We start from the raw sequence: 23,923 nt of genomic DNA on the forward strand, positions 1-23,923 counted from the left end.
ACAGAGTATATAGTACGGGGATCAGTAGATATTTCAAATTTAAGAAGGAGAATTTCTTTTGTGTCAAAAAAAAAACTTTGCGCAAACCCACTACCTGTAAGGGCAAAAATCTGCTCCTGTAGTCTCACTATTGGACCTTCCAGTAGTTCTTCATAACTAGACCGATCTGTCTCCATATCTCTGTCTCATAGTCAGATCTATTCTGTATAACTATGGAGCCCTCCCTTATCTACATGTCTAATGACAATGTCCTTGTTCTCTTTCGAAGACTTAATAGCCAGTCTTTTATCCTTATTGCAGTTTGAATACCATCTCCTGTCAATTTGTTCGATTTCTTCAAATTCCTTCAATACCAATTGTCTGAAAATGGCCAATGCTGGATCCATAGGGGTGGGGTGGGGGGACCCATTTAGATCTCTAACCACTACACCTCTATTCAGGAAATCTTGACTGCCCCAACTTGACATTTCATCCTTTAGATTGTAAGCTCCTTTGAGCAGGGACTGTCCTTCTTTGTTAAACTGTACAGCGCTCTAGAAATGTTAAGTAGTAGTAGTAGTAATCTCAATTTGACTCTCAAGCGATCTGTCCACTCATCAGTTGAATCTCCAAAAAAGGTTTTAATGTGTAGGGTGCGCAAGAATTTTTCAAAATCCATCCTGCATTGAAAAGTGTCATGGTCCAGAGTGGGCACAAATGATAATCCTTTGGCTAATGCCGAGTTCTCAGTTATTGACAAGGCATATCTAGATAAGTTGATCACCACAGAGTCTTTTACTTTTGTGACCTTGTATACAGTCTCTCTTCCCTGTCTTGAGCAAAACTCCTGTTGTTTGTTGCCCTATCTCTGTTGTCGTCCACATCCCTGTATCCTCCCTCTGCCTTTGCGCCCTCGACCTGAGTCTAAAAACATTGTCCTGTATTCTGAGCCTTAGGAATTGCTATCAGTGGATTCTCGTCCTCCTTCAAAGGCTGACCTTACACCTGATGCCTCTTTGTTCAACCACGGGTACACCGATTTCTGCTCATAATCTTTCTCATCCCAATGGAACTTCCTAATCTTAAACTGCTGCAGCTCAAACCGCGCTTGCTCTATCTTTCGTTTCAACTCCTTGTGCTGTTTTTTTGAAAGACTCTTCAGGCTCCTGTTGTTTCAATAAATTTTCTGTACTTTTGATATCTTAATCTGTACAATTAATTCTTTTGTCTTGTCTATGATTAGCACCATCAGATCTAATGAAATAAAAGATGAACACGTACTCAATGCATGGAAACAACTACAAAGAAAATACAAATGTGCAATAAGACAGACCAAAAGGTCTTATTACAAAACTAAAATAGGACCGGATTACAAAGACGAAGAAACTATTCCAACTCGTAAATAAGCTACTAAACACCACCCCAGTCACCACAACCAACACAGACATCCCATCCGCAGACAAACTTGCTAAATACTTCAACGAATAAATAAAAAAGTTAGGCAATACACTTCCTCAGCACAACACCAACATCGAAAACTTCATCAATGGCTTGAACCCAACTTCTGGAGAATACCCAGCAGACCAAACCTGGTCAAACTTTGCTCTCCTCACCGTTGAATCAGTTACCCATGCGACAAATAGGTTCTCCAATACCCACTGCAAATTGGACACCTGCCCCAGCCATCTACTTAAATCCACTCCTGACCACTTCATAGCAGACCTCACATCCCACCTAAACTACATGCTCCAACAAGGTCTCTTCCCTGAGGAATATGGCAACATCCTACTCACCCCAATTCCAAAAGACACCAAGAAAAAAAACAAACAAACTCGCCAACTACCGCCCAGTTGCATCTATCCCATTAGCAGTCAAACTGATGGAGAGCATGGTGACCAAACAGCTTACTGATTACATGGACAAGTTCTCAATACTACATGAATCTCAATCAGGATTTCGCCCCCTCCATAGTACTGAAACTGTGCTAGTCACTCTCCTGGCCAAATTCAAGCAGGAAATAGCTACAGGTAAAAGCATACTTCTCCTCCAATTCGTCATGTCGAGCACATTCGACATGGTAAACCACAATATACTACTAAGACTCCTAGACTACAACGGGATTGGTGGAAATATACTCAGCTGGATCAAGGGTTTTCTAACCACCAGAACATACCAAGTGAAATCAAATTCAAACATATCACCATCGTGGAAAATAGACTGTGGAGTACCTCAAGGATCACCACTATCACCAATACTTTTCAACATAATGATGATCTCGCTGGCTAAGTCCTTATCCAATCAAGGTCTCAACCCATTCATCTACGCAGACAATGTCACAATATACATTCCCCTCAGACTTGATCTGACAGAAATCACCAATGAAATCAAGCTTGGTCTGAACACTATGGATTCATGGGCAAACTCATTTCAACTGAAACTGAACACTGACAAAACACACTGCCTCATCATCTCATCTCATCTCAACACAATACGTACAAACCCACAACCATAAACACCCCAGACCACACCCTCCCTATCTCAGATAGCCTGAAAATACTCGGCGTTACAATCAACCGCAACCTTACACTTGAGAGCCAAGTGAACTCCACAACAAAGAAAATGTTCCACTCAATGTGGAAACTTAAATGCGTAAAACCTTTCTTCCCGAGGGAAATATTCCGTAACCTAATACAATCAATGGTACTAAGCCATGCAGACTATTGCAACGGAATCTATGTGGGATGTAAAGAACAACTCACAAAGAAACTCCAGACCGCTCAAAACACAGCAGCCAGGCTGATATTTGGTGTGAGGATGTTATAATGCCGTTGTATCGCTCCATGGTGCGACTGCACCTTGAGTATTGTGTTCAATTCTGGTCGCCACATGTCAAGAAAGATATAATAGAATTGGAAAAGGTGCAGCGAAGGGCGACTAAAATGATAGCGGGGATGGGACGACTTCCCTATGAAGAAAGACTAAGGAGGCTAGGGCTTTTCAGCTTGGAGAAGAGACGGCTGAGGGGAGACATGATAGAGGTATATAAAATAATGAGCGGAGTTGAACAGGTGGATGTGAAGCATCTGTTCACGCTTTCCAAAAATACTAGGACTAGGGGGCATGCGATGAAACTACAGTGTAGTAAATTTAAAACATCGTAGAAAATGTTTCTTCACCCAACGCATAATTAAACTCTGGAATTCGTTGCCGGAGAATGTGGTGAAGGCGGTTAGCTTGGCAGAGTTTAAAAAGGGGTTAGACGGTTTCCTAAAGGACGAGTCCATAAACCACTACTAAATGGACTTGGGAAAAATCCACAATTCCAGGAATAACATGTATAGAATGTTTGTACATTTGGGAAGCTTGCCAGGTGCCCTTGGCTTGGATTGGCCGCTGTCATGGACAGGATGCTGGGCTCGATGGACCCTTGGTCTTTTCCCAGTGTGGCATTACTTATGTACTTATGTAAAACATGATTCAAAAGTGCCAACCCCCCCCCCCCCCCCCCCCCCCCCAGAAAAAGTGCATTGGCTCCCAATCAAAGAATGTATTACCTTCAAAATCTGCAGCCTGGTCCACAAAATTATCTACGGTGAAGTCCCAGGCTACATGACAGACCTCATAGATCTACAAACCAGAAACACAACCAGATCATCACAAACATACCTAAACCTCCACTACCCAAACTGCAAAGGACTCAAATACAAAGCAACCTACGCATCCAGCTTCTCCTATATAAGCACACAACTATGGAACTCACTGCCAAAAGCTGTGAAAACAGCCTACGACCATCTAAACTTCAGGAAATCACTAAAACCCAACCTGTTCAAAAAGGCATACCCTACTGACCCAACGTAAATACCTACACTCTGCAACACAGCAAAACCAAAGCTCGTAATGGACATTATATAACCTCTCCTCTCTTCGATCCCCATTGTGCCTGAACCTTAATCGACCACAACATCACCATGTATTTGTTTCTCTACCGGACTTGGCGGACGCCTTTACGGTACTATGTAAGCCCCATTGAGCCTGCAAATAGGTGGGAAAATGTGGGATACAAATGTAACAAATAATACCTTAGCGCCGGACGCCAGATCAGTGAAGTAAGAAAAGTGGTGTGTACTAAATAAATTGATGGTTTTGGTATTGAAATCACTAAAATACTGTTTTGTATTATGCAGAGTGACCCGCCACGGACCCCAAAGAAGTTTTGAAACTTTGGTCATAGTTGGCTGTGGCGTGTGGACGGTACTGAGCAGCTTGCATAGATATGTTTATTATTTTATAAATTCACTTCAGCAGAAATCATTCACATAAAAATTTGAAACTTAAAGGAGGTTGGAGGTTTTTTGGCCTGTGATGATAAAGACAGCTCCTTTAAAGAGAAAGGAGACTTTTTTTTTTTTAGGCTTTTTCCTCCATATTTTCCTTTTTGGGTTTAATAGTAGATTAAAGTAAAGACCACTGCTTGTTGGAGAGGACTATTATCGCTGTAGTATTACTGATTCAATGGAAGCCACATTGAACCTAACTTTGTTTTGATAATGTGTGGGATATATGTATCAATAAATGAAAAGATATAATCAAAGATAACTTTGAACAGGAAAAGAAGCTCCAAAATAGAGCTATATGATACAGGTAATATATCGGTAAATAAATCAGCTAAGCTTCATAAATTAAGACCACAGTTAGACCACAATAAAGGAGAATCAATTCAGAAAAAGCAACAGAGGAAACTGGGTAAAAATAAAATATAAAGAAAGGAAAAACAGTGAATAACCCTCATAAATTTATATGGCCTGATTCAGTCTGGAGAAACAAACATAGAATGGTTTATGGAACAAATAATGAAACACCTCTACCTTCCAGGAAAAATTGTAATTGTGCAGGTTCACAGAAGTACATAAGTAATGCCACACTGGGAAAAGACCACGGGTCCATTGAGCCCAGCATCCTGTCCATGACAGCGGCCAATCCAGGCCAAGGGCACCTGGCAAGCTTCCCAAATGTACAAACATTCTATACATGTTATTCCTGGAATTGTGGATTTTTCCCAAGTCCATAGAAGGCATAGGAATGTTGGTCTAAGAAAACCAAACATTTACAGGGATATTTTAAGTGGAACCTAGCTTCCAAAGAAAGAACTTGCTGCTTATATGCCAGAAATGTTTTCCTTCTTGTTTGTGTCCATTTAGGTATATCAAGAAAGATTGATATCCATTTTTTTTTGTGGCAATATTTCTATAGTTCTAAAGAAAAGTCACAAAAGAGCTTCTTTATCTTGCTAAAAAAACAAATGTCACCAGAAGGATGGATCTTGAAACTGCTTCTTCAGTAGAACTTTCCAGAATTTTGGTAATATCCAAACTATCTGATGAAATTTCAACAATAGAATTCACAGCAGGCGAACCAGAACGCCAGTTAGGAACAGGCAAATAATATATTTTATGAAGAGGTGGTAGCCCGGTCTCAGAATACTTAAATTTCTCTTTCAAAAATCTATAAAATTAGTCTTTCAGAGTTGCAGTAAGCAATTTATAGAACCTGAAGTGTCTCAAATTTAAATATCTCATATAATTATCCAAGTTTTCAATTTTTTGTTGTACAGTCATTTTCTGCTCTGCCACATTCGCTTGTATTGAATGAGACTTGAATTTGAACTTCTAAAGTTTAAATCTTAGAGCTTTCAGTTCTTCTTTCACATGTATTAATCCTATTAGAATATTGATGTATTGAAGGAGAAAATCCAGCACATACCGTGTAGAGAATTTTCAATGCTGGCCATATCACATCAAGGGTTAAGAACATAAGAATAGCCATACTGGGTCAGTCCAATGGTCCATCTAACCCAGTATCCTGTTTCCAGCACTGACCAATCCAGGTCAAAAGTATCTGGCAGAAACCCAATTAGTAGCAGCATTCCATGCTACCAATCCCAGGGAAAGCAGTGGTGTCCCCGTTCCTTTTTTAAACCCAGATACACTAACCGCCATTACCACATCCTCCATTAATGAGTTGCAGAGCTTAACTATTCTTTGAGTGAAAAAATATTTTCTCCTAATTGTTTTAAAAGTATTTTCATTCAATTTCATTGCATGTCCCCTAGTCTATGTACTTTTTGAAAGAGTGAAAAATGGATTTACTTTTTCCCTTTCTACTCCACTCGGGATTTTGTAGACTTCAGTCATATCCTCCCTCAGCTGTCTTTTTTCCAAGCTGAAGTACCCTAACCTCTTTAGCCTTTCCTCATATAGGAGGAGTTCCATCCCCTTTATCATTTTGGTTGGTGGTCTTTGAACTTTTACTAATTCTGCTGTATCATTTTTGAGATACGGCGACCAGAATTGAATACAATTCTCAAGGTGAGGTCGCACCATGGAGCGATACAGTGGCATTATAATATTTATGGTCTTATTTTGCATCCCTCTCCTAATAATTACTAGCATCCGGGGGCGGGATATATGGTGCTTCCTTTCCCTCTTGGGTGCCACCTTCTAACTCCCCTACTGGATTACCTGACTTGTAACTCCTGAAGCTGACACAGCTACCATAGGCTCCTTCAATCTCACTCTGCCCTCAGCTGCATCTGACAATGCACTATCCATAGACTGACGCTGTCTAAGAGGTGTAGAAGCTCGCAGCAGTTGAGAAACTAAACTTTAGGCACAGAATTGTAAGAAATCTATTCTGAATAAGGTCTATCACGTCATAGTACTACTACTACTACTATTTAACATTTCTAGAGTGATACTAGGGTTACGCAGCGCTGTACAGTTTAACAAAGAAAGACAGTCCCTGCTTGAAGGAGCTTACAATCTAAAGGACGAAATGTCAAGTTGGGGCAGTCAAGATTTCCTGAATAGAGGTGTAGTGGTTAGGTGCCGAAGGCGACATTGAAGAGGTGGGCTTTGAGCAAGGATTTGAAGATGGGCAGGGAGGGGGCCTGGCGTATGGGCTCAGGGAGTTTATTCCAAGCATGGGGTGAGGCGAGGCAGAAAGGGCAGAGCCTGGAGTTGGCGGTGGTGTAGAAGGGTACTGAGAGGAGGGATTTGTCTTGAGAGCGGAGGTTACGGGTAGGAACGTAAGGGGAGATGAGGGTAGAGAGGTAAGGAGGGGCTGCAGATCGAGTGCATTTGTAGGTTAGTAGGAGAAGCTTGAACTGTATGCGGTATCTGATCGGAAGCCAGTGAAGTGACTTGAGGAGAGGGGTGATATGAGTATATCGGTCCAGGCGGAAGATAAGACGTGCAGCTGAGTTCTGAATGGACTAAAGGGGGGATAGATGGCTAAGTGGGAGGCCAGTGAGGAGTAGGTTGCAGTAGTCAAGGCGAGAGGTAATGAGAGAGTGGACGAGAGTTCGGGTGGTGTGCTCAGAGAGGAAAGGGCGAATTTTGCTAATGTTATAGAGGAAGAAGCGACAGGTCTTAGCTATCTGCTGGATATGCGCAGAGAGGGAGGAGTCGAAGATGACTCTGAGGTTGCGGGCAGATGAGACGTGGACGATGAGGGTGTTATCAACTGAGATAGAGAGTGGAGGGAGAGAGGAAGTGAGTTTGGGTGGCCAGCATGTTTTTCTAGGCACAGCATTTGTGATTGGTACAAACTTTTAATGGGTAAAAGTAATGCAGCCAACACAAGTATAATTCCGAAAAAGACAGAATAGCTAAATGAGAACCTATAGCCACAGAAGAACATGCCCAGCGGGCACACTCAAAATCAAGACCAAGCTGCAATGAGAACTAGGGGTAGGGGACAACCAGCAGGAAGACAACAGATGGAAATCAGAGCCACACCAGAACAGATGTGAGGTTTATGTTGGGGGCAATGTCTCCAAATGGGTTATTTTTTTGCATACCATGACAGTAATAAACATCACTCCCAAACCCAGGGCATGTGGAATATATGGTCTCAGTCTTTCAAATTTACTAACGCTCGCATTGTGTCAAAGAGAACTTCTCTTTGGAGTTCATAAGATGTTACATGTGTAGGCAATTTATCCTGGTGTGCTTGGAAATTTGGCCTTTGGCTCTAGCAACTATGAATATTTCTGTGTCCTCAGTGAAGGAATAGGCTAATCGTTAGTGCAGTGGGCTGAGAACCACTTAACACTTCATCGCCCCAGGTACTAGATTGTTAGCCCACTAGGGACAGGGAAAGTACTTGCATGTAATACATGTAGACTGTGTTGTTGTACCACAAAAAGGTGATATATCCAAGCCCATAACCCTTTACCCTTTTGTTGGTTTCAGACTGCATTTCTTGATACTTGAATATCTTTTCGGGGGGGGGGGGCAGTTTCTCCAAATGGGTTCGTTTTGTGCATACCAGGATGGGAATGAATCTCTCAGAGCCAGTGCAGCTTCAGAAGTAATTAACAAACATACCTGTAAGTCTCTCCGTCTGGACAGCCTGATAGTTCTCTACAAAAGCCTTTAGGATGAGAAGTCAACTGGACCTGACACCCCGTCATATTTGAGAATGGGGATGGCCATGTATTGGTGTATGCTCTCTCCTTTGCCCTTGGGAAATGAGTATTGCCCTTGGGTATTAGTCTGTGCTTGTATGTGTACAAGTGTGTCTTGATGTATGAAGGAGTGAATGGATCCTATTTCAGTTCTGTGGTAGTTATCCTCCTTTTGCTGATTTTGGCACAGGTGTAGTTGTCCGCTTGGTTTGCTTAGCAGGAGTTTTCTAACAGAATCTTTTTTTTTTTTCTTTACAAGACTTAGAGAGAAGTGCTGTGGAGCGTAACATTTCTACCTCAGGGGTCAGTATATACTTTGATGCTTACCTTTACAACACTGCCAACACCACCACTCCATTGCAGCTTCCTCCGATGCATCGACGACTCTCCGCTGCTACTGAGGATGAGGATGAAGATTCTCCCTCTGGTAGCCAAACCCCTGAGAAAGTCAAGAAGCCCAAGAAGGTTTACTGCTACATATCGCCCAAGGTAAAGATTATATTTTACAATGCATGGATTAGGAGGGACTCGTATATGAAAGATCTGGTGTGAAGGAAGAAGAACTATGGACCAGTACAATTTGTAGGACCATACCGTGAGAAATGTTAGAGGTAAGGACAGGTGGGCAGATAACAGAAGAAATGTAGAAGGCATTTTGAATGTTTGCTCAGTCATGTGAAACTGGACATAAGAACATAAGAAGAGCCATACTGGTTCAGACCAATGGTCTATCTAATTTCCAACAGTGGCTAATCAGGTCACAAGTACCTGGAAGAAGCCCAAATAACAACATTCCATGATACCAATCCCGAGGCAAGCAGTTGCTTCCCCATGTCTGTCTCAGTAGCAGTCTATAGACTTTTCTTTCAGGAACTTGTCCAAACCTTATCCATTTCTTATGCTTTTTCCTATTATGTTCAGTTGGATCCCTTTTCCATTTTTTGAAGTATGTTCTTTTAGCTCTAATAGCCTCCTTTATCTCACTTTTTAACCATGCCACCTGTCATTTGGCCTTTCTTCTCCTTCTCACATGAAAAAGTTGTCTCTTATAGAAACAAAGACCAAATATTCATCTGACACACTCTTCTTAGACTAAGGAACTTTGTTTAATCCCTGACCTCTAGGAGATTAACAAACTATCCAACCTTTAAACAGTTTTTATTGAAAAAATGAGTAAAAATACAGGACAATTTTATACATGTATGGTTCAATTTTTCCAACAATTTCAATCTAACATCCCCCAACCTTCCCCATGAACCAATCAGTGCTCAGATTTGGACTCTTGTAGCCCTCCAGACAGCATACAACCAAATCTTAACAACAATCCACTACACAATTCCCCCCTAACCCTTCCATAGAACAAAAAAAAAAACCCCAGTGGAACAAATCACCATTGACTGTTAAGTAAGTTTCTTTTTCTAGGTGACAAAGATGGTACGTAGGCACCCCAAATCATTAAGAAATATTTCTACTGCCTAGGCATAGAATGGGCCACCTAGGTCTCCCAGAGGAGGAGTATATGAAGGTTATTCCAATACCCAGTGTTGTAAAATATACTTCTTGTTTGCAAGAAAGGCCTTACAAACAAAGAACTTACTTCTTCTACTCTGGATATTATATGCTGCCAATACATCCAACAAACAGGCCTTTGGGCTTAAACTAATAAATTGAGCAATCACAGATGACTTAAGAATCCCCTATCCATCTCCAAGCATCTGGATGGGAGGACATTTCCAAAGAGAATGAAAAAAACTATTGTGCCCTTGCTTACATTTGAGGCAGAGAACCGTGTTGTTACGTTCCTCACCTGGTTCCAGGCCTGCGCGGCTGAGTCGCCAGCGAAGCGCGGTCCGGCAGAGATAGCCGGCTATCTTGGTAGTGTTTCTCCAGGATATGTTGGCCATCTTGGGATGGGCATCTCAGCTTATGGCAGCCATCTTGGGGTTGTCCGGCTGCAGGAAGGAAGCCCATTTTTGGGCTATGTGCTTCTCTGCTGATGGGAGCAGCCATCTTGGATCAGCTGCACATGCTTTGAGACTGATTCCTACACTATTTAAAGCCCTGCCTCCAGTCTTTCGTTGCTTCGGCCTCAATTGTTCTGAGGAGTTGCTGTCGGAGTGCTGACTTTCTTCTGTTCCTGTTTTCCTGTGTACCGGACCTTGGCTAGTTTTCTCGGATCACGCTTGTTTGCAGCCTGCCTGGACCCTGGACTGTTTTGTCTATTCTTTGCCTGTCGGAGTATTGGTTCTGGACTGTGTCTGTTCCCTGCCAGCCTGGTCAGCAGCTGTGCGACCCCGCCGGTTCCAGAAGTCCTGGTGGCCACCTGCAGCTGGGAGCTCAACTCCCGGTGAACGGTGGTCGCTTCCCAGGTGAAGTTAGGGGTTGTCTGGCTGCCTGACCGAGTGCGGTGTCACTCCATCTCTGCCGTGCTCAGTCAGGGCACAGGGGCTCACTACTACCGGGTCATAACATGTGTCTAACTTTCCCACTTTATTAATTTATGGTTCTGTATTGACATTTCCTATAATCTGCCCTGGAAACTAGTTTTGGGATTCCTTGGGTACTCCTACCAATGTCCAACATATCCAGAAAGGAAGCCGGGTCATGCTCCCATCTGCTTTTCAATTCAGCGTAATTCTGAGGGCCACCCAATTGCTGTGCACCATATGAGCTTCTGAAACGGTAATAAAATCCATCGGAAAAAAGATTGAAAAAACTCCTTGAGCTTAGCTCCTGGGTGACAGCAGCTACCATTGGGGTCCAAAGAGCTAATATGTTTAATTTTATGGTAAACAAATTTATTGCCTCTTCCTTCTTCAAGACAAGATTGCAGACATTGAAAAGGTATCAACGAGCCCTCCCTTTCTAATAAATGTTCCACTAGAAAGATGCCCTTCTTTTCCCACCTGACAAAAACCATGTTCTCTCTCCTTGGCAAAAGACCCAAGCTTCCTAATAGAGGGAATTGATGGAAGACCTAAAGATTAAAACCCCAATGCTATATCAAGAACCTCCAAAGGTCTCAAGGGACTCAAAATAATGCTTCAATGTTGCAAGATAAAAATAATCTTACCAAGAGCATGCAGTAAGATAACAGCAGATATGCCAGGGATCCAGTAATGCTTGTTCATAGTTTAAATTAGTATAGACTAATCACCCTGTCAACCAGTCAACAAACAGGCCTTGTTACATAAGTACGTAAGTATTGCCATACAGAGCGAAGGTCCATCAAGCCCAGCATCCTGTTTCCAACAGTGGCCAATTCAGGTCACAAGTACCTGGCAAGATCCCAAAACTGTACAATACATTTTATGCTGCTTATTCTAGAAATAAGCAGTGGATTTTCCCCAAGTCCATTTTAATAATGGTCTATGGAATTTTCCTTTAGGAATCTATCCAAACCTTTTTTAAACCCTGCTAAGCTAACTGCTTTTACTACATTCTCTGGCAATGAATTCCAGAGTTTAATTACACGTTGAGGATGACCCCTAATACTTTAGCCAGTGTTAAACATGAATTTGATCACCCATTTTTAACCTTAACTGTCTAAGAACATTTGACAGAAAATTACTAAAATACAGTAAACTAGTTTTTTCAGCATTAAGTTTTAGTACATTACTATTTGCCCAGGTTTGTACTTGCTCTGTACATTCCAGTATCAAGGAATTAGAGGTGGGAAAATGTGGGATACAAATGCAACAAATAAATAAATAAATAGATATCTCAGTATTGAAATATCATGGTACTAAAATAAAAATATCAGCATAGGAAAAAAAAATATTTAGATGATTCTAACAGAAATCCTCATGTACTCATAAAAATATTGAACCCCATATGCTGTACTCCAGCTGCTGGAAAAAATATTCTTCTTCTTAACACAGTATGCTCAGCTTCTCTTTCACATCTTTCCCACTTATGTGCTGAAGTTTCTTTCAGGTGTTTCTGTTACTTTGGTACATCTTTTATGTTTCTTCTTCTTTCCTGCTTTAATGAGTGATGGGGAAATGACTAAAAGCATTCATAGTCTACATTTTATTTTTTCAGAAGCCAGGAAGTAAATGTTTCCTTATTTTTTATATTTTCCAGGTGTGTTCCTTTTTTTCCACTTTTTGCCTTCATTCTCCCTGTCCCTGTCCCTCCCTTCTCTTCCCTTTTTCCAGTGCCATGATTTCCTTTCACTGGCCTGCAAACACTCAGTGCTTTGGACTTTTCCACTCTTGCTAATAACGTTCCTCAGATTACCCACAAAGGTTGCTCAAAGAATGCTGAAACCCATTAGGCACTGCAGTCATAATCTGCTTACGTTTCTGATTCTATTCCTCTCCTCTTTCAGCAACTTTCTGTGAAGGAATTTTACTTGAAAATCTTCCCCTGGCGTCTCTTCACTTTCCGAGTTTGTCCTGGTACTAAGGTGGGTTGTTGTATCTTATTGCCCAGTTTTGGTTGTATGCACTAATTATAAGGAGAGGGATGAACTCAGGAGAAGTGGCTTCGTTTCACTTCTTTCATGGGAAGTCCTTGTGAGCTTGCGGTTCATTTTGTCTCCCGTTGCTTTAGGTGCTTCTTGGTTTTGCAGGCTCAGTGGAACACAAACTGGTTTTACATAATATTAACTAGGGTTGTATGTTAATCATGATTAATGCCGCAATTTGAGTTAACTATTAATTGCGATTAAAAACATTTTTATTGTGTTTGCTAATTAATCACGTGCTACCCACCTTCTTCCTCCCTCCCACACCTCCCCTCACTGTGCATGGTCCAGCATCTCTCCCTCTCCTCTTGGACCACCCATGGCTCTATCTCCCAACCTGGTTTACCTTGAAACCCCAACAAGTCTTTCCCTCCGACCCATCCCGCCCTTCTGAAAACAGGATGTTGCATTAGATGGGGGTGGAATGGGTCAGAGGGAAAGGCCCAGTGCAGCCTGCAGGCAGCCTTTGAGTACAACTGCCACTGGCACTGCAGGGCCGAAGACGTGCTGGTGTTTCAAGGTATACCAGGTTGGGGTTGGAGGGGGGGAGGGACCTGAGAGAGAGATCTATGGGTGCTCCGGTAGGGGAGGGAGAGATGTTGGACCGTGTGGGTGGGGAGGGAGAGGGAGGGAATTGAGAGGGAAGTGCGGAAGGGGGATGGGAATGGGAAGGGAATTGAGAGAGAGCAAACCATGGGGAGGGAGATTAGCTGGACTGTGCATGGGGGGAGGGGAAATAGGGAGAGAAGGGGAGGGAGGGAGCAGGGAAGTGGAAGGAGAAGAGAGAGGGAGAGATGTTGAGCTCAGAGGAGTGAGGAAGAGAGATAATGGACCTGGGGGAGGAATGGGGAAATAGGGAGAGGTGCTGGATTGAGGGAGAGATGTTTGGCTCGGAGAGAGGGACATAGAGAGAGATAATGGACCTGGGGTGGAGAGGGTGGAGGGAAAGAAGAAAAGAGAGAGGTGTTGGGTGGGGGGTTGAGAGACAGGGAAGAGAGAGAGATAATGGACCTGGAAATAGAGCGGAGAAAGGGAGAGAGAGTTGTACCTAGAGGTGGAAGAAAGGAAGATATTGGGCCTTTAATCAGTGGCATAGCCATGGGTGGGGGGGGGGGGGGGCCTTGGAGACCTCCTCCCCGCTCCTTTGGGCTCAGGCACCCTTCAAAGGTACAATAACTGTTCAATGGCAGGTGGGGTAGCTGAAATCTGCTGCCTGAGTCACCCCCTTCCTTTTCATCCTGCCTGAGGAGTGACTAAGTCAGCGGGGTGCCTCCAGCCACTGATGTTTCCAGTCCTCAACCTTGTGCATGAACTGAGCATTACTACTATTACTACTATTTAGCATTTCTATAGCGCTACAAGGCATACGCAGCGCTGCACAAACATATTTCTATAGCGCTACAAGGCATACGCAGCGCTGCACAAGCATTCTCGGGGAGTGGCGGCTGGAGGCACCCCGCTGACTTCTTTGCTCCTGAGGCAGCGCAAGGAGGAAGGGGGCCACTTTGGTAGTGGATTTCTTCGACTGCCTTAGCTTCAGCATCCCCACTAGCAAAAGTAGATGTGGGGGAGGGGAGAGAAGAGGAAATGCATGCTCCCGTGTCCATCCCTGTGCCCCCTCCCCCAATGGACTGGTGGCTATACCCTGCTGTTAATCAAGTGATTACAAATTTTAATTGAACTGCAGCCCTAATATTAACTAATGGCTTTGTACCCTGGGTTTTGGGCATCTAGTTCTGATTGCAGGAATGAGGTTTATAAATAAAACTATAGTTCTACATCTTCTTGGTGTAATTTGTTATATAAATTCATCCCTGGTACTGGGTGTTGTTCATAAAGATTTTGCTTTGTCCTTTCTTTCTGTCGCCCGGCATTACTCTTGAATCCTACGCAGCTCATCACATCTGCCTTGCTACCAGCTCTCACTCCTCAGACTCCTGAGCTGTAGAGCAAATGACTGTGGTAATTTATTTTATTGAATTTGCTGTTTCTTCATTTTGTTTTCAGGTTCGTTTTCTTTCCTCTTAGAGTTTAAAAATTAAGTATTTTAGAAAAAAATTAATATAGTTGATAAATCGGGGGGGGGGGGGGGCCTCCAAAATGAGTCAATAAAGCACATATAAGGTCTCTGTTTACAAAGTTTGAAATGTTATTTGGGCAAAATTTCAGAAAATAAATGTGTTAGAATTGAGTGGTAATTTTTTTCTTGTTTCCTGGTCCTACCTGGGTGGCTGAGGATACGGCATCTCTCCGTTTATTCCCAGACCATCAAAGCAGTTTCCAAAGAAGTACCAGCTCTTCATCCTGATGCAGACACTTTCAGAAATCGGAACCTGTATCCCACACTGTAATGGCTATAAACTGGGCTGCTCACTTATTTAAAAAGGGACAGGGGACGGGGCTTTCTGTGGTTTACATATTATGTGCAGGTACTTATTTTGTACCTGGACAATGGAGGGGTTAAGTGACTTTGCAGTGGGAATCGAGCCCAGTTCTCAGGCCATCGCACTAACCACTAGGCTACTCCTCCACGCCTTAGTAATATATTTCCCAAACTCGTTGCAGCCAATGTAAATATTAGTTACCTTGTCATCCTTGGCTCTTACAGTTAAAACACAAACCTGCATTATTTATTTATTTTATTTATTTGTTGCGTTTGTATCCCACATTTTCCTACCTATTTGCAGGCTCAATGTGGCTTACAATTTCCGTCATGACATCTGCCATTTCAGAGTACAGATACAATTGGTAGTATATATAGAAACATGGATGATATAATGAACAATTAGGTACAAAAGGGGAGAACATGCAATTGGTATTACATATTGGACATGGAATACGTGATAAATTAGACAGTACTATATAGGGAGAAAATAATCTTAATTGTTAAGTATATGGTGGAGAATTACAGTTCCAATTATGAATCATTATGGTACGTCATGTTAAAGAGATGTGTCCTCAGTGCTTTACGGAAGTTAATTAGGCTTTGAATAATTTTCAGGTCAGGAGGTAAAGCATTCCACATTTGCGAACTCAAGTATGAAAAGCTGGACACATGCATCACATTATATTTTAGACTTTTACAACTGGGGAAATGAAGATTTAGGAATTTGTGTGCTGATCTTATAGCATTCCTGGGTGGTAGGTCAATCAGGTCTAACATGTAAGTCGGGGCATCACCGTGAATTATTTTATGCACTAGAATACATATTTTGAAAGTTATACATTCTTTAAGAGGAAGCCAATGTAAGTTTTCTCTTAGGGGCTTAGCATTTTCATATTTTGTCTTTCCAAATATAAGTCTGGCTGCGGTGTTTTGGGTAGTTTGAAGGTTTTTAATGATTTGTTCTTTACAGCCAGCAAGAATACCATTGCAATAGTCTAAGTGACTCAGTACCATTGATTGCACAAGATTACGAAAGATTCCCCTAGGGAAGCAAGTGCTGAGCTAGATTTCAAACCTTGGTACTGAAGGTACAGTTCATCCTCCTTCTGATCCCTCCTCTTTCTCCGTTGTCAGCATTAGTTCATGATTTTATTTCACAAATGAAACATTATTTTTACTGATTTAGCAGTCCTTTTGCTAAGCCAAAATAAATATTGGCCTTAATACGCCCTTCCTTGTCATCAACAACAGATGAATCCATTAACTGATGGGTTGTATCCGCCTACCAGCAGGTGGAGATAGAGAACACTGAAAGCGCATGGTGTTCCTGGACGCCCAGCCCCCTCTGCCTTCAGTATATCTCTATCTCCCAGCAGGTGTGGGTGTCGCTTTTTCAGCTCCTGGATTTCTGCCTGGGGTGGCTCCTGTGCTTTGCCAGTAGAGTGGGGGGTGTTGTGGCTGGTGGTGCCCCACTTTAAAGGCATATTTGGTTTTCCCTGCCCCTGCCTTACCTCATTCCCCCTCCTCCCGGAGTTCCTCTGCCTGCCTCTAACTTTCCTCACAGTTAAAAAAAAAAAAAAAAAAAAAAGGAGAGTTTTTCTCCAGAGCTCCTTGTTCGGTTCAGCTTGACCAAAGCTTGTTTGACTCGGTCTCCTGAGGTGAGATTGGTGCCCAGCTCCTCCGGGGAGGTTCCCGCTGACAGCGCTCTGTGTGGGTAAGTTTTGGCGCCATTTTGTTTTCTATATTTGATGGCTGCTGAAGGGGTTAAGTGCTGCTCCTACTGTGGGAATGCAGATCAGCAGCGGGGCTTTACAGCACATGCTGCCTAGATGCTAATGCTGGCACGAGCATGGCGGGTGGTGATTCTTCCCGCCCGACGGAGTTGGCAGCGGGCGCCATTTTGGAGGCGCTGTGTGACTCTTGCGGTTGCGGAGGGGTCTGAGTCCAGGAGGAAGCCTCATTTCGAGGTTTCTAGAGGAGTTATTGCCTCTGCTTCCCCCAATGTGGGGGTGGATGCACAGGGTGAGTTTTTCTCCCATGAATTTTTGCTGCTGATGCATAAGGCTTTTATGTTAAAAAGAGCACTGCCTGAGGCTCCTGACAATTCTTTTCGGACTGAGTTGCCTCCAGTTCTTGATAGCCCAGCGTCTGCTGGAGACTTTATTTCTTCCCCCAAGCTTTTGGCTGACACTAAGCGTAGACGAGTGAATACCCCATCTGAGGGGGACTCTTCACCCTGTTCTCCCCCATGGTCTAGTTTCGGGGAGTCTGAGGGGTCTGGCAGGCTCTCACGGACTGATGATCCAGATGAGGATGGCTGCTTGCCTCAGGAGTTGGATGACCCTAAAGCGGTTTGGATTTTCCACTGCGACGAGCTGCCAGCTCTCATTTCTGATGCCTTACAGGCCCTTTGTATTGAAGAGCCTGACGAGGGCGCTGCCTCTTCTATTAATCCTCGGATGGCTAGTACTAAGAAGCCTTCTCGGGCTTTTCCCGTGCATGCTTCCATCCAAGAGCTTATTTCAGCTCAATGGTCTGACCCTGATGGTCCCTTGAAGGTGGCCAGGGCTATGTGTCACCTTTACCCTCTGAGTGAAAGTCAGTTGGCCCTCTTTGGGATGCCTAAAGTGGATGCGTTAGTCATAGCAGTGACTAAAAAGACTACTCTCCCGGTGGAGGGAGGGGTCGCTTTGAAAGATATGCAGGACCGGCGGCTGGAATCCGCGCTGAAGCTGTCCTTTGAAATCTCGGGCCTGTCCTTATGGGCAGCTATTTGCAGTTCCTATGCAGCCCGGGCCTGCCTTTCCTGGTTGCAGCAGGTGGTTGAGCAGCCCGCCGATGGAGCGGGTTCCCTCGCTTGGAGTCTGCCCTGTCTTTTTGGCTGATGCCCTTTATGATCTGGTCAGAGCTTCGGCTCAGCAGATGTCGGTGGCGGTTGCTGCCTGCCGCCTTCTTTGGCTCCGGCTTTGGGCGGCTGACATGGCCTCTAAACAAATGCTGGTGAGGTTATCCTTTCGGGGCCTTCTTTTATTTGGGGAGGATTTGGAGATGATTGTTAAGGACCTAGGGGACTCTAAGTCCCAACGGTTGCCTGAGGATAGGCCGAGGCCTTCATCCAAAAGTCCTTCTTTTCCCTCCTCTTCCAGGCCATGTTTTCGCGATGCTCGCAGGTATTGCCCAGGGCGCTCTGCGGGGTTTGGTCAACGTACCCGTTTCCAGCAGAGGAACTCCTTTCATTCGGACAAATGCGCTGCGGCGTCCGGGCAATGTCCAGGAGTTCAGGGGCATTCTCCACAGTGATAGGGTGCCGTTCCACTCGTCGGTTCCCGCAGTAGAGGGTCGTTTCTCCCTCTTTCTCGAGGAAGTGGATCAAGATTACTTCGGATCAGTGGGTTCTGGACCTGATCACAGAAGGTTACTGACTAGAATTCACTGCCCCGGTGGGAGATGTGTTTTGGAGTCCCGATGCGCCACTGCCATCAAGTGGGCGGCGGTAAACGAGTCCTTGTAGGTGTTGCTGAACTCGGAGCGGTGGTTCCGGTTCCTCCCGCTGAACGTGGTTGCGGTTGCTACTCCATCTATTTTGTGGTGCCTCGAAAAGGCGGGTTGTTCAGACCTATCCTCTACTTACACAGAGTCAACGAGGCCTTAGGAGTGTGACATTTCCGTATGGAAACCCTGCGCTCCGTCATTGCAGTGGTACAGCCAGGAGAGTTTCTCATGTTTCTGGACTTCAAGGGAGCGTATTTGCATATTCCCATCTGGTCGCCGCATCAGCGGTTTCTCCGGTTTGCGGTATTGAGCCAACATTTCCAGTTTCGTGCCTTGCCTTGCGGCCTGGCAACTGATCCTCGGACTTTTTCCAAGGTGATGGTAGTGGTGGCTGCCTTTCTCCTTTCTCAGGCGAGATGGTATCAGAGTTCACCCTTATCTCGACGACTGGCTCATCAGAGCGGATTCGGCAGACGAAAGCCGACTTGCCACAGCCAGAGTTGTTACAGTTCTTCAGACTCTGGGCTGGGTAGTCAATATGCCCAAAAGTCACCTGACCCCCTGTCAGTCTCTCGAGTATTTGGGGGTCCGGTTCGACACGGCTTCAGGGTTCATTTTTCTTCCCGACAACAGGCGTCTCAAGCTTCAGAATCATGTCCACCTGCTCCTGCAGATGCCTCGCCCTCAAGCTTGGGATTTTGTTCAGCTCCTGGGATCGATGACGGCCACCATAGAGGTGGTTCCCTGGGCGAGAGCTCACATGAGGCCACTGCAGCTTGCTCTGCTTCAGCAATGGTCTCCGATTTCCCAGGAATACCAATGCAGACTAAGGTGGCTTCCTGCAGCATGGATTGGTGGCTTTCCGACAGCATGCTGCGGCAGGGGATGCCACTGGCTCTTCCTTTTAGTGTCTGGTGATAACGGATGCCAGCCTTTCGGGCTGGGGAGCTCATTGCTGGGGACGCTATGCTCAGGGTCTGTGGTCCACCGCGGAGCGGGGTTGTCCATCAATCACTTGGAACTGAGAGTGATATTCCAGTCTCTTCTGGCCTTCCACAGGACGCTGAAGGGTCGTTCTGTCGGACAACACAACAGCAGTGGCCTACATCAGTCGCCAGGGCGGCACTCAGTGCAGGGCCCTGGCTGCGAAGGCGTCTCAGATCTGCGACTGGGCCGAGCGCCACCTAGAGCTGCTGTCTGCAGCTCACATAGCTGGTCAAAGGAACGTGCTAGCCGATTTCCTCAGCAGACATCAAATCGACCCAGCGGAATGGGAACTGGCAGAAGAAGTTTTTCTTCAGATTTGTGCCAAATTGGGGACTCGAGGCTTGGATCTCATGGCGTCAAGCATAAACACCAAAGTCCCTCGCTTTTTCAGCAGAAGGAGAGATCCTCGCGTGGTGGGGTTGGATGCCCTGGCTCAACCTTGGCCCTCAGGCCTCCTGTATGTGTTCCCTCCTTGGCCTTTGATAGGGCGAGTGCTACTTCAGATTCGTCTGCACCGAGGATTGGTGATTCTCATTGCCCTGGATTGGCCAAGGCATCCATGGTACGCGGATCTCCGGCGGATGCTGGTGGACGCGCTTCTTCCTTTGCCTCAGGTTCCGAACTTGTTAGTTCAGGGTCCGGTGACTATGGAAGATCCTTGCCGCTTTGGTCTTACGGCCTGGCTCTTGAGATGGCGTAATTGAGGGACAAGGGCTATTTTTATAAGGTTATTGCCACACTCTTGCAGGCTCGCATGCGGTGTACCTATGCGATTTTTGCTTGGATCTGGCGCACTTTTGAGGCGTGGTGTACTCCAAAGTCTATCTCGCCGAATCTGGCGACAGTCTCGCTTTTGCTGGACTTTTTGCAGGACGGGCTACAAAAGAGCCTGGCCTACTATTCCCTTCGAGGTCAAGTGGCAGCGTTGGCCTGCTTCCGGGGGAAAGTCTTTGGTTTGTCCCTTGCTGCTCATCCGGATATTGCCCGATTTCTCAGAGAGGCGCTTCGTCTCCGTCCTCCTTTGCGGTCGCCCTGTCCGACTTGGAACCTGGGGCTCGTGTTGAAGGTGCTCCAGCGATCTCCGTTTGAGTCTCTTAAACGGGCTTCTGAGAAGGATGTGACTCTTGACAGTTTTTTTTAGTGGCAATGACGTCGGCAAGAAGAGTGTCTGAGCTTCAGGCTCTTTCCTGTCGGGATCCTTTTCTACAGTTCTTGGAATCCAGGGTAACTGTTCGTACAGTGCCTTCCTTTCTGCCTAAGGTGCTTTCAGCTTTTCTCCTGAACCAGCCCATTTTTCTTCCTTCCTTTTGTAAGGAGGAGTTTCCAGACTCCTTTGGGCAATTGTGCCTTTTGGATGTCCGCAGAGCTCTGTGGCAGTATCTGTAAATGTCAAATGAGTTTAGAAATTCTGATCGTTTATTGAGATGGACATGGGAAGCCACTGCTTGCTCAGGGATTGATAGCATGGAATGTTGCTACTATTTGGGTTTCTGCCAGGATACTGGGCTAGATGGACCATTGGTCTGACCCAGTATGGCTATTCTTATGTTCTTACTCATTCTACACTACCCAGGATTTTATACTTGAATTATTTCCAGTGGAACCCATTGTTCTTTTGCATATGTTTTTTCTTGTCACTATTTATCAATCTTTCATCTTTGATTGCATGCTTCTAAATTTGGAAGCATATCTTGTGATTTTATGTCTGTGACACGGTAATTGGTATGTAACATGTTTTTATATTATTATTTGTTTTATATTATTGTTTTTTATGCTTTATTATGTGTTTTTATTATGTATTGATTTTATGTTGGTTTATATGTTTATATTGTAGTGTTACCTCTGATACAGGGTTACTTTTTTAATAAATTATTTGCTGTGTGACCTTTATCTGGGATCTGTTTTGTTCTTTGGTTCATCCGCTAATGCCATTAGTATGCATTCATTTTTAATAATTACCATGAGAGCACTTACCAACTACTATTTTATAGGTGGCAAGGGCTCCTGTGTTATCAGCACACTAACCAGTTGGTGAGCAGTCATGTAGATGCACAAACTGGTTAGCAGAGAAATGCCCACTCTCCATTCCTGACACACCCAGCCTAATGGTTAGTGCAATGGCCTGTGAACCTGGGGAACTGGTTTAATTCTCACTGCAACTCTTTGTGACTGTGGACAAGTCACTTAACCCTCCATTGCCCCAGGTACAACATAAGCACACAGAAAGGTGGTATATCAAATACCATCCACCACTCTGAAAAAAAGAGAAACAGATTTTACGCATGGTTAGCACACACAGATTGCAAAGCTACCCCAGGATGCCTGAGCAGCTACCAACCATGATGCCCCATTTATTGCTTCATTAGGCATGCATTAGCACCTAAAGCAACTTTTTTTTTTGTTACATTTGTACCCCGCGCTTTCCCACTCATGGCAGGCTCAATGCGGCGGGCAATGGAGGGTTAAGTGACTTGCCCAGAGTCACAAGGAGCTGCCTGTGCTGGGAATCGAACTCAGTTCCCCAGGACCAAAGTCCACCACCCTAACCACTAGGCCACTCCTCCTAATTCTCTAGGTGTGGTGAAGACATAAAAGGTGATGAGATGCTAAAGGAGTTGGGTAGCAAAGTGTTACCTATTTGTGTTGCATAGGTAAAAGGCTATGTAGAGGCTGTCCTTAGTAAGACCATTTGGCTTGATGAAAAGGAGGTTGAGAAACAAAGTTTGATGGAGCTAAAGCTCATCCTTTCAAGTGACAAAGCTCCATGATTTACTTGCAGTTCTCACCCTTGGTACTTGGAATGAAAAACATAAGGCTGGTATCAACATGTCACATTTCCAAAGTCATTAGTTGAACATCTGAATCTCTTTATAGTGCTGTGTCCAGACGGCATAGCCAGCCTTAGCACTTGTGGGGCCTTGTGTGGACAAGTTTCTGGCCCCTCCCTCCCCCACATTGTACCTCAAATGCTGTCTGTCCCTGAGTCTACAACTGCACTGCTGGAGCCAGTCCTAGTTCCTCTGCAGCGTCCTGCCCCTCCCCCTACAACTTCCTGTTTCTACAGGAGTGAGACGCTGCAGAGGGAAGGTTCTGGGACCGGCCCCCAGTTGCACAGGTGAATTGCTGCTGCCATCAAGCTGTCAACTCTGGGAGAGACACCATTTTCATATACATGGGGGGGTAGGGGGGCAGGAGAGTTTGAGAAGGGGTTAGTTGCTGGACCTAGGGGCAGAGGGTAGGGAAACATTAAGCCCAGGACCCCTAGAAGCATGAGACCCTGGGCAGCTGCCCCTGTATAAGGCCGGCCCTGCTAGATTGTAATACCTCATGCTCACCGTATTAATGCACCTTTTTTTTACACCTCATATTCATCATGTTTTCTTAAGTCTCTCGTAATCTACTCCCCCAACACATATCTTTGTCATGCCTTCCTCTCCTCCCAAACATGTGACTCCTTGTCTCACCTATCTCACCCCCAAACATGCGTGTGCTTGTGTTGCCTGCCTTATCCCTCAGCAACCATGGCCCTCATTTCATCTGCCAGTGTGTATCTGCCTGTCACAACGGCCTTGATTTCCAAAGCATTTGTCTTGGCGTCTACTGTGGCCCGCTATCATGCAGGTCCTTGTTAATGTCGGTTTCTCTCTCCCTCTCTTCCTTAATCCTGTCATACCTGCCTCCTCTTCCTCCCTTGGCACCCTTACCATCCTCCCCCTCCTCACAATATCACAAGCCATGGTCTTTCCTCCTTAGTACTGAGAAGCAGCTGTTCAGTCTTCACAGCATCCCCCTACTGTTGCAGGAATTACCACTATTGTTAGCAGAATCTGTGGTACTTCAGGAGTCGAACACCACACACCAGAATGAGAGAGAAATCTTCTTTTTCCTTAGCATCCCTCCGGACCGGACCAGGATTGGACTGTTGGGTTGTGCCCGCCTACCAGCAGGTGGAGACTGAGAAAAAACTCTGACTCTAGAGAGCCAATAGGAGCCCTGGCCATGTGACCTTAGCCTCAGTATTTTCTCAGTCTCTCAGCAGGTAGGAAGTGAGCCCATTAGTCTCTCTCTCTCTTTTTCACTATAAGATATTACAGATATATTTATAATACTTCTTCTGTGCCTGGAATCGTAATTAGAGGCT

At 44.8% G+C, this 23,923-nt stretch overlaps 1 protein-coding gene across 6 annotated transcripts in view; it reads left to right on the plus strand.

The window, feature by feature from the left end:
• AREL1 (apoptosis resistant E3 ubiquitin protein ligase 1) overlaps positions 1 to 23,923 on the plus strand; it is a 158,358-nt gene that overhangs the window by 65,171 nt on the left and 69,264 nt on the right. For 5 of the 6 annotated variants that reach the window (XM_030213862.1, XM_030213865.1, XM_030213868.1 and 2 more), the window contains 2 exons: positions 8,706 to 8,935; positions 12,780 to 12,857. In XM_030213862.1, the coding sequence (XP_030069722.1) occupies positions 8,706 to 8,935; positions 12,780 to 12,857 (308 nt within the window). The remainder of the gene's footprint in view (positions 1 to 8,705; positions 8,936 to 12,779; positions 12,858 to 23,923) is intronic. The other variant, XM_030213867.1, reaches the window with a different exon arrangement.

This window comes from Microcaecilia unicolor, chromosome 9 (assembly GCF_901765095.1).
Source record: "Microcaecilia unicolor chromosome 9, aMicUni1.1, whole genome shotgun sequence".
NCBI lineage: Eukaryota > Metazoa > Chordata > Amphibia > Gymnophiona > Siphonopidae > Microcaecilia > Microcaecilia unicolor.